At 52.8% G+C, this 11,537-nt stretch overlaps 1 protein-coding gene across 2 annotated transcripts in view; it reads left to right on the plus strand.

Annotated features, from left to right (window-relative positions):
* The window catches only part of Stpg1 (sperm tail PG-rich repeat containing 1), a 43,799-nt gene extending 32,970 nt beyond the window's left edge, over window positions 1–10,829 (plus strand). The window contains exons 7-9 of one of the 2 annotated variants that reach the window (XM_021200958.1): window positions 216–381; window positions 6,599–6,789; window positions 9,578–10,829. In XM_021200958.1, coding sequence (XP_021056617.1) covers window positions 216–381; window positions 6,599–6,789; window positions 9,578–9,654 — 434 coding nt within the window. In that variant the 3' untranslated portion in view covers window positions 9,655–10,829. Of the gene's footprint in view, window positions 1–215; window positions 382–6,598; window positions 6,956–9,577 lie in introns of those variants that run through there. The other variant, XM_021200959.1, reaches the window with a different exon arrangement.
* The last annotated feature ends 708 nt before the right edge of the window (window positions 10,830–11,537 follow it).

Below are 11,537 nucleotides of genomic sequence, written 5' to 3' on the forward strand. Positions count from 1 at the left end.
GAGACCCGCCCTGCCAGGCTGCTCTGAGGCCGATGGGCTGAAGTCTGTTCCCCAAGTGGCAGGGCTGACTGTCATCCCACACTGGCAACCTTCCCAGTTGACCTGCTCAGGTGACACTGTCACCACGTCTGCTGTGAGGTGCCTGTGGTGGCAGACGCTGCTTTTCCCTGATCTGGGAAGTATCTCATCCTACGTCCATGTTCCTCTCTGTTCAGGGCATTACAATGTCAACGAGTCCCTGGTGAAGCAATCGCCCAAGTTCTTAATGTCCTGCTTCAAATCCAAAACCGGCCGTGGATTAAAACCGACCTCAACAGGCCCAGGACCTGGTTACTACAACCCGACCGATCAAACCAAGATTCTGAAAAAATCTTATTTCCCGTGAGTCCTGTATTTTCTTTCTCTGGTAGCTCCAGGGGACCCTTGGAGGGACAGAATGAGAAGGACACCACTTAATAGGACTCAGTCCAGGGTGGGATGGGGGTTGGGGTTGGGGCCGCCATGGTACAATGCTCAATTAGCCATTGGAGTGCATGTGACTTTAACTGAGTGTGTGCCTGTACTCAGAGTGTGCCTTCCCATGCCAGCGGTGGAGTCACTGCCCTTGTTTCCTCCAGGAAGATTCTTCTGAGACCTCACAACTCACATCCTCCCATAGAGACCCAGGTTTAGGGCTGCCAGGCTCTTTCTATGTCCCCCCCCCACCCCCCCACCCCCCCCCCCGTGAAGCAGGCTTCTCCTGGGGTCATGGTGGTTCTGCTTTTATAACATGGAGTCTTCCCTGTGCTGGAGAAGAGTTGGGAGTGAGGACACCCCCAGGAGAGGTGCACTGATGGGGAACAGCGAGATCTGACCTTTGGCCCTTGAGCAGCATGCACACTCTACTCTGAGTTCCCGGTACCTTTATCTGTAGAGCGGAGTGGGTTTTAGCCATGCCTTACGGGGTTGCTTTCAGAATTAAAAATTTGTCAGGCACACAGTAGCTGCAAATGGTGACTTACTATTCACACAAAGTTAAAAAGAAACAGCTGGGCAGGTTGGTGCACACTTGTAATCCTAGCACTTTGGAAGGCTGAGGCAGGAGGATTGAGAATTCAAGGTCAGTCTGGGTTACTTAGCCAGACCCTGCTTCACCATAGCAGGGGTGGGAGGCCGAGAGAGATAACCATTTGAATTTCTTATTGTTATTTGATATGTACAGGTGGTTTTGATGTGTATGTCTGTGCACCATGTGTCTGCAGTACCCATAGGGGCCAGAAGAGGGCGATGGGTCCTCTGGAACTGTAGCTATAGCTGGTTGTAAGCTGCCTTGTGGGTGCTGGGAACCTAACCTAACCCCAGTCCCCTGCAAGAACAAGTACTCGTTGTCACTGAACCCTCTTTCCAGCCTCTCTCTCTACACCATTTCTAATGTTACTTTCATCTAAGAGACTCAAAGGTATTCGGGGCTTAAGAGTTCCTCAAATGGCTGAAGAGCTTCTAGAACCAACTGCACAGAAGGTTGATCTTTTTTACCATCGGAGGCGTCACCTCCTATTTGAGCCTTTCTTGCAGGTCCAACCATTGGAAGGGTGACATCAGGGTTGGGGCTGAGTGTGTGGACACTGAGCCAAGGCAGGTGTCAGGTCCATTGCTGCCTCGACACCCAGGCAACTGGTAGGAGGCTGGACACATTGGGCATCATCTGTCCATCAGGCTGGGGCACACAGCAGGAAGGCAGGACTCTGTCAAGTCAAATAGGAGCTGGCGAAGGGACTCGGGCTCATATGGAAGTTTGCTCTGTGCTCCCATGTGAGATTCTGCAGGCTCCTTCCCAGGGGACCAGGATGGCTAGTCCCTCTCTCAAGGCCAGAGACTCCTACCTTCAGGCTGGCTTGAATTACCTCTGCACACAAACTTTCCCTTAGTCTGTCGGGGAAATGTTGCGGTAAGGGACAGGTGCGTGGGCAGAGGATTGTCCCCGATGGAGCCTCCCCACCTTGCCTCATTGCTGAGCAGAGAGGAGGACCTTCTCGGCTGTGGTTCCTAAGGCTGAGTGAAAGCAGAACTTGGAAACAGTTCTTGCTTTTCCCCCAGCTGACGCATAAAAGCCATGCATATTTATGGAGACCATGTGATGTTCTGATGCATTACCTAATGTTCAAACTGGGAGAAGCGTCTGTCTCCTCAGACACCTGGCTCTCATTCATTACAGCTGAGATTACACTGCACCCTGCTGAAATAGGACAGAGCTGCCATTTGGCATGGCGGCTCAAACCCACAGCCCAGATCTGGAAGCTTCAGTAAGGAGGACCTACCCCCGAGCTCTCCGGAATGGTGGCCGTAGGGCAGGTGCCACACCATAAGCTGTCACTTGTGCTGTGGCTGAGGAACGTGTTGTGGGTGCCTTCAGCTGCCCAGCTGACTCAAAGCTAAGAGGACTTGATATTGTGTGGGTTGTCTTAGGTTGTGAAGCAAGAGCTGGGCACACGCCTTTAATCCCAGCACTCGGGGGGGGGGGGAGGGGGGCTGAGGCAGGTGGATGTCTGAGTTCGAGGCCAGCCTGGCCTACAGAGAGAGTTCTAGGACAGTCAGGGTGACGCAGAGAAAGCCTGTCTCTAAAAGCAGGTGTCAGCCAGTGCTTCACTTCTTGAGTTCCTCAGTCCCTGTCCTGGGGGTGTGACTCAGTGAGGCGGGGCCAGGCAAGTGAAGCTGGTGAGACCAGAAGGGGTCACTCTAGTGTCCTTGCTGCCTGGCGGGAGATATCCCCAGAGATTCCTCTCTGACCACTTCCTGGAGTCTCTCTTAAGTCCCCAGCTTTGCTCAGTATGCTGTCCTGTCAAGGGTAGCTAGAGAATCCAGCCCTTTCTCCAGGCTCCAGTTCAGTAATTATTCTAGGCCAATTACGCTTGGGCCCACCTAGGGTTCCCTGGGGAGTGGGGATTGTCATTCGCTGTGGGATGCATCTTCCCAGGCAGCTATCTGTCACTGCCCTACCCTGCAGAACAGATACTGCATTCCGCCCCAGAGGCAGTCGGCCTCCCTTTAATGTGGAGAAGAATTGTGAGAAATTGCCCCTTTATCCCTCCCAAACCTGGGAATCCCTGAGGCAGAGAACCTGTGTCTGGGAGTGTCCCAGGGGTCCTAGGTGCCTCCTACAAGTGACCTGCTGTGACCTTGAAGACATCCATTATCTCTGAGCCATTGACAAAGGGGTCCCTTGCCGACCCGAGTGTGCCTAATCCTGCTGTGGCTCCTGGGAGAGTTTAATAGATGTTGTTTTCATTCATTACTAAGCCATGAAACCCATCAGAGCCTGGTCACACTGCATTACTGGCCATCCTGGGTGTGGCCCCTGAACCTCAGTGATTTCACAACTGCTCCTCTGCACCAGGAGCCAGCTGTGGGTACAGGGGTGGGGGTTGGTGCTGGACGGGGATGTGGTGTCTGGATTCCATCACCTTCTTTGCACCCCTCCCCCAGGGTTTCAGACATAGGAAAAGTGGGCAGTGCCTGCCTCCGCTCTCTGTCCCTCTAGCCTCGGACATTTCTGGGTGGTTCTCTTGTTTCTTACCATTCTCTCCCCGACTTCCCTCCCCCACGCAGTGTGACGTTAAAGGGAGCTCTCTTATTAATGACTTTTCAGTCTTGCCTCTCAGAAAGATCCAGAATAACCCTGCTCCCAGCCTGGGCCTTTGCCCATGTCCTCCTTCCTGCAGGAACAGTGTCCCTATTCACTCTGCTCCACTCTGCGTGCGTGTGTGCATGTGTGTGTGCGCACGCGCACGCACACACACATATGCATACACACACATACATACATATACATGTACACTCACATACAAACCCACATACACATCCATACACACACATGCACACCCCCCCACACATATATACACATATACACAGACACACATAGACACATATATACCCCCTACACATACATACATATGTACACATATATACACACACATATACAGTCACATACACACATACATACATACATGCATACATAGACACATATACACCCACATGCACACATACACATATAAACCCACATACACACATATAAACCCACATACACACACATACATATACACCCACATACACAGACACATGCACACACATGTACATACACACATACATGCCCACTGTGCTTTCTTCCTGCTTGCCCCACACTTTAGGGGAGATGATTTTGCCTTACTCAGCTTTGAGGCACCTAGCTCATGCTGAACTACAGAGAAAAGTTGGGTAGGGGGATAAAGAAGATGGCCGAGTCCAGACACCAGGGAAGGACTGAGGCTGGCTGCTCCCTCCACCACACCCACCCCTGCACGCCCATCGCCCATCGCTGGAGCGCCCTGCCTCCCGTCCCTGCCTGAAGGTTTCCTGCTGACCTTCCCCGGGTGCAGGTTTGGCTCCCCTCATAGGAATCACCCCTGCTCTCCTGCTTCCATAAGAAGGCTTCACAATATAGCCCGGGCTGCCTGGGTACTTTCCGTGCCTCCGATTTGTGGCAATCCCCCGTTTCAGCTACCTGAGTGCTGGGACTATGGGCATGTGCCTGTACGTGTGGTCAGGACTGTTGCACTTCCCTTTCTAACAGTCTTTCCGTTAGGCACGGGAGTGCAAGGTGTTGTTCCTAGTCCATGGCCTGGGGTGGTCAGACTTCCTGAGGACAGGGAGCAGGGAAGGGGACATTCAAGCCACAACTGTAGACTACCCAGCCCTCAAGATCTGTGTCTTAGTGCGGAACAGTCTAGGCTCCTAAATGCGCCCGACCAGAGCACATGTAAAGCTGGTGCTCGCTGGAGAGCCTGACATTCTGCTGAGGACACGGGCATCCCTAATGCTCTGAGAGGATGCAGGAAGGGCCCGTCCAACCAGTGTGCAGGTATGTGATGTGGACCGGCCTGCATCAGTGTCTGGCAGCTACCCCTGCGTGCACAAGCAAGCACCTCATGGTCTTCCCTGGATAGGAGGCGGGACTCTTGGGTTTGGAGGTGCTCGAGACTGATGACCGACTTCATCTGGTAGTTGGCTTGTTCCAGATGTGACTTCCAGGAGTCAGGTCTGTCTCATAATGTAGCCATTCGAGCACACATACATGAAGTTTCTCAGGGTGCCTTGGGGAAGGAGGCACAGCCAGAAGAGGGGTGAGGTAGCGCTTGCTTATGTATACAGAGAAAGTGTCATGACCGTACCCTAAAGCCAGGTCTTCCCTATACCTTCTTCCCCTGGATATCTTTGTTGTCATAGAAACGCTCAAGCCAGCTGTTGCAAAGTCAAGCCTCAGGCAGAGTGAGGTAGCTTACCATGGCATCTCGTCCCCAGCAGTGGGCAAACCCCCACCCGGCAGGCAGTGTGGCCCTACTGTGAGACCCCACAGCCAGTCAGGGGCATGACTAGAGTTCGGACTTCTTGATTGTGACCCTGAAACCCAGACACCTCGGTCATGGCGCTTCTCCAAATTGCTGGGACTAAGGGACTGATGCTACAAAGCCACATCCCCATAACAGGCTCTGACTGTATGTATGCTCCCATCTCTCTGGACACCAGCGCCCCCAGCAGACAAGGAGGCTCACTACACAGCTCTAGGTGTCCTGGCTCTTGGGAGTTAAAAAGGAAGACGGCGGAGCTCAGCTCAGCGGGGTCTTGGGAGCCAGGACTCCCTCACTGCTTTCAGGCACAGTGTCCCTTCCAAGAGAAACTCCAGGTGCGAGGCGTTCATTGCCTGTACAGTGGCTTGACTCCCCAGATGGCCCCAGGACACCTGGTAACCATTATATACTGTAGCTCGTGGTGCGAGAACACTTCTCAAAGGCTCTCTTGTCCAACTCCACCAGCTTACAAATGGTCTTCCAGTATTGTTACGTGGGCTCGGACTCCAGCATGGGTCCTTTTGCTTTGTGGAATGACTTAATGGCAAAGATGTTATACAAAATAGACTCCCTCTCCAGAAGGGGAGATGGCAGTGTGAAACAGTTACAATACAAGCCCCAGACCAGGGCCTTTCCCCTTCAGCCTCCAGCCTTAAGGGGAGCCGAGCTAGCAGGGTTCTGGAACGTCAGTAGAAATCTGCCAACTGTAGACCGGCAAACCATTGCAAGGAAAGATAGGGCTTTCTCTTCCCTGGCTATGCAGACATCACAAGTGGCTCATCAAAGACTCATCTCAACCAGGCTTCAGTACAGGCATCACTAGTGGCTCATCAAAGCCTCTTTTCACTCAGGCATCAGTTCTCAGAGCTCCAGCCAGACTAAAGCAATTAATCCCAGACAGCACATATTATCAATGCCACCTGCTTTTCCCAATGAGCTCAGCAACAGGCATCTGAGACAGAAATGTGTCTGTGCTCTCGCTGCCCCAGGACCATGGTTTAAATACTACACCTCATTTAACCCAGGCAAGCCTGTGTGGTTGGGTTACCATTGTACAGATGAGGAAACTGAGGCCCAGAGGTCCTGGGCTCATAAGCAACTGAGCTAGGATACGGCCCAAGGTGAGCCCTCCATAGACCCTCGGGGGATCCCCTGGCATTGCCTGTGCTTTGTAGACACTACTGTTTCCCCCACGAGGCTGCTGTGGTGATTATCTTCCCATTTGGTCTTTTCCAAAGGAAAACAACGCTCCTGACTTTTTCCGCCCACCCTCTGCCTCTGCCTCCAAAGCCACCTCTGCCTGGTCCTGGTCAGTACGAGATCGTGAACTACGAGGGACCCCCGAAGCACTTCATCTCCAGTGCATCGTTTGTGTCCAACACCAGCCGGTGGCCGACGAAGTTATCCAAACCCAACCTTCCCGGCCCAGGTCAGTGAACTGAGACCCCCCCCCCCAACTCTTCCACAACAGTGCGTGGTTCTGAGGCCATCAAATGCCGCCAGTGGTATGGGCCGTTTGCTAAACAGGTTCCAAGGGTGAGGTGGGTTCAGCAGGTCATTGACTCACAGTTCGGAATACTAAAATGTTTTGTTTCCGAATGGAAAGGGGGCTTTGGATTTAAAACCATGGCTGGGGACATGCAAGAGTTCAGAGCTTCTGGGTGGCAGTGACTGTACTAGCTAAAGGGTGCACCTCACAGACCTCCCCTCCCCTCCTTACTCCTCCCCTCCTCACCCCTTCCTGCCCTTTATCTCCTGTGTGTGTGTGTGTGTGTGCGCGCGTGTGTGTGCGTGTGTGTGCGCGCGTGTGTGCGTGTGCGTGTGTGCGTGTGCGTGTGCGTGTGTGTGTGTGCGTGTGCGTGTGTGTGCGTGTGCGTGTGCGCGTGTGTGCGCGTGTGTGCGTGCACTCTCATGCCATGACGTGTATGGATGTCAGAGGACAACGTGTGGACCCCAGGGACTGGACTGAGACTGCCAGGCTTGGCAGTGAGCATGGTTATCTCCAAAGCTCTCTCTTTTATTTTTTGGACACAAGGTCTCTCCCCGAAGCCTCAGCACATTGATTCTACTAGGCAGCTGGCCAGCGAGCTTCAGGGACCTGCCTGTCTTCATACCACCAGCTTTAGGGTTACAGACCCATGCCCGTGCCCCTGGCTTTTCTGCAGGGCCCCGGGGAGCTAAGGTCGGGTCCTCAAGCTTGTGCAGCCATCTTTACTGAGCCTCTTTCGAGCCCAGACACTGTTTTTGTTTTTATTTTATTTTTTTAAGAAATATATCTTTTTAAAGTTTATTTATTCATTTAAGGTATGAGTACACTGTTGTTGTCTTCAGACACACCAGAAGAGGGTGTCGGATCCCATTTCAGATGCTTGTGAGCCACCATGTGGTTGCTGGGAATTGAACTCAGGACCTCTGGATGAGCAGTCAGTGCTCTTAACCGATGAGCCATCTCTCCAGCCCACTCCACCCCCACCATATTGTTTTAGAAGGAAATGGTCACAGCATTTATAAAGTTCTCAGAAACCTTATTCTTAAAGCCTCTAGTCTAGCCTGGCCAAGGAATTTTAAAGCCAGGTAAGGCGTTGAAGGGTAAGCTGTCTACTGCTTGGGATATCTGTGGTGGGGTTGAGTCTCCAGGTGGGGTCCTGTCTTTGGGTTTCATTGCTATAAAGAGACACCATGACCAAGGCAACTCTCATAAAAGAAAACATTTAATCAGGACTAGCTTACAGTTTTAGAGGTTCAGCCCATTATCATCATGGTAGGAAGCACGGCAGCATGCAGGCAGACATGGTGTTGGAGGAACCAAGAATTCTACATCTTGATCCAAAGGCAGCCAGGAGGAGGCTCCCAATCCACCTTGGGCGGAGCTTGAGCATAGGAGACCTCGAAGCTGTCCTACATAGTGACACACTTCCTCCAACACGGCCACACCTGTTCCAGTAAGGCCACGCCTCCTAACAGTGCCACTCCCTATGGCCAAGCATTGAAACCGAGGGGGACAAACCTATTTAAACCACCAGAGGTCTCTTGCTGCTGTGTCTTGTTTGTCCTGGACACCAGAGCTGGTCTGACGGAGTGGCTCTCTGATGCCACCTGGTTCCTCCCTCCCTCCCCATGAGCTGAGGGTAGATCTCCCTGAGAGTTAGCATCTTGAGGGGTCCACTCCACCAAGATGGGACACCAAGAGTCGTTGGCCCGTGCCATGTGCACAGGGACTGGAAGGCAGAGCGAACAGGGCAGCCACCTTGTCTTTCACACTCTGCCTTTTGGTAAGCCCTGATGGGCAGCCCTGGAGGGTGTTTGGTCAGGACAAGAGAACAGCGTCTAACACAGGAGCTCTGGAGACCCAGGGATGGTTGGGGCCTCGTGTCGAGTTGTTTTGGAATGGTGTCTGAGAATGCACATGAAGGATTCCTGAATTGTGGGCCCTAAGACATGGACCCTCCTCCTGCTGTGGTCACCTCTGTCACAGTATCCCAAGGATAGGCTAGGAGGATGCACAACATGTCTGTGGTGGTGCCTCTGGCAGGCATAGGTCCGCCTGGACCCCCCACTTCCCCTCTGTAGCTTCCTGAGAGGGCATGGGAGAGATTCTGGGACTCTGTTAGAGAATGGGCGTGCTATGTCCGTGAACAGGCATAGATTTCAATTTTCCTGGTAACATTTGAACTAACACAAAACTCTACCAACTTAAAACCCCCCTTCTTTAAGAGTACTGATTTACTTGAAATGTCCATTTTGCATCTTCTAGGAAGTGCTATTGTAAATAAAGTTGATTCTGTTAAGGAAGGCTAAAGAGTTAAAGAATGTCAGAAGCCACAGTCCAGAGGCCAGTCTTGGCCAGCTAAGAGCCCCATCACAGGGCTTACTTTATAAGCACGTGGGCCAGGCTCAGATCCCCAGCACTCAGGCAAAAGCCAAAATCAATGGTGCGCGCCTGTGACCAAGGATGGAGACAGACAGAGCAGAAGGTTCGATGAGAGACCTTATCCCAAATAAATAAAAAGTGGAGAGGGAGGCATAGAGGAAGACACCCGAAGGTGACCTCTGTCCCTGCCCCTTTTAAAATAAGAGCCAGGCAACACAGGACCAGTTACTTCCCCTCTCTGTCCCTAGACACAGGCAGGAGCAGGGTGAGGGAGCCCTTCCCAGCTCTGATCCACCCTTCGGGTCACCTCTCTCTCTCTTGATACCGTTTCTTTCTCTCCCTTCAGCCACATACAAGCCAGAGATTCCAGGGAAGCAGTCCTTCCTCTACAACGAAGACAACAAATGGGTCCCTGCGGTCTAGTGATGCCACAGGAGCAGAGGGAGAGAGAGCCCGCCAGGCCCCCTGACCCTGCTCCTCAAGACATCCATCAACAGAACATGCCTTTCCTCCGTGTCACCCCGCCCAGGGTCACATACTGTCTGGAGCTGCCTTCTGGAGACTGGCCACCCCGTCCCTCCCATTCCCTCCCTTGCCCACCCCAAGCGGAGCTCTCTGGCTACCTCTGTGTCTGCCTCTAAGCTGGTTCTGGTGACTCTCCTTCCCAGAGATCAGGACTCTTGGAGCACTGACTCTGTGGAGCCCCAGTCTCCTGCTAAGGCAGCCTGTGGTCGATGAGCAGCAAGTCAGCCAGCTGAGGCCCTGTCCTCGAGATTGTCCTTGTCTTCTGGGTGGCAGGGAGGCTCAGAGGTGCCTGCAGCAGAGGCACCTCTGCCCTCAGTTATGCCTTGTTATTACACAGCCAGAACATGGAAACTAGTCATGAATCACTCATCACACATCAGCAGGCTAGGCAGAGCCTCTAGCTGGAGCGAGAGGCATGGCGCCACTGTCCCCAGGGCATGGAGGACTTCTGGGTCCCCTCCCTTCATGTTCTCACTTCCCAGTCATGTTCTCACTTCCCAGCTTGCCTCTGCCCAGTCTCTGTCGCCTTCCTGCCTTCCCATTCTGATTATGGGTAGGGTAGGCATCGGTTACTAAGTTGGACTGTGTCCCTGACAGATCATGGCTTGTGGGAGAGCTGACCAAGAACGAAGATGAAATGTGCCTCTCACCCTTCCTGTTTCTCTCATCCCCTTCCACCCTCCCCTATCCCAGACACTGATAATGTCTGCCACTTTCCTAAATGGCGTCCTCATAGCCTCCCCTTCCCTCCTCCAGTCCCGGATTCCCTTCCACAGCACCTGCCTGGGCTTCTCTCCTCCCAAGGCCCCTTCCTTGACATTTTCTGAGAACTCTGCCTCCTGGGCTTCCCATCTTGACTGGCTGCCTGACTGGCTCTCTTCCTGGGGTGGGGGGTGGGGGGAGGACATGAGAAAGGAGGAGGGAAGGGACGAAGAAACAGATTCAATTAAATGGAATTCTTGCTTCTCACGGAAGCTGGCCTCTTTGTGATCCTCAGATTCCCTCAAGCCAGGGCTTTGGAATGGTGAGGTAGCCTGGTCTACCCTGGGAAGCATAAGGGATTCTGACCATGGGCTCCTGCTCTGATCCTTGGCTGCTGTCTGTGGACAGAACACAGTTGGAATCAGGACCTCAAAGTCTACACCTTCGGGTCTTATGGTGTGTGGGTGGCGTTGGTCAGGTGTGAGCTGAGTCATACCTAACATGCTAGCATCCAGCTCAATAATGGGTGTCAGAGCCACAGGAGTTTTAAGAGTGTCTGTTTTCGACTCGATATCTCTAAGGACGGCTGCAGTTGACTGCAAACTTTATTAAAGAGGAGACTCCAGGGTGGGCTCTCTACTTCCATGTTAGATGGTCTAGAAGACTGTTCAGAGCTGACATTCAGAACTTGAAGATGCCTGTGTGCCTGGCCACAGATTCTTGGCAACAGGGCTAGATCCAAAGTGATCTAGGATCAGGGGATGCCATTCCGGTTCCTCTGACCCAGGCTTAACACATAGAGTCCCCTGGTCCTGGGCATGTTAGGTGGAGGCTGATGTAATGTACAGGAAGTTGCGCCCGGCCTCTTCAGACACCGTGATGCTCCACCAAGTGATTATTGTGTCTCCAAGTAGACAAGGAAACAGGCCACTCTGAGGGGGTGAGAGGGCAGGTTGACCATACCTGCAAGAATTTACCATTGATGCCAAGGCTGGGCCGAGGCTGAGCTGAGGCCCTAAGCTCACATGGTCCATCTAACAGTCTTCAGACACTCAGAAGAAGTCCTGGGCTACTCAGGA

The sequence above is a fragment of the Mus pahari genome, chromosome 6 (assembly GCF_900095145.1).
Source record: "Mus pahari chromosome 6, PAHARI_EIJ_v1.1, whole genome shotgun sequence".
NCBI lineage: Eukaryota > Metazoa > Chordata > Mammalia > Rodentia > Muridae > Mus > Mus pahari.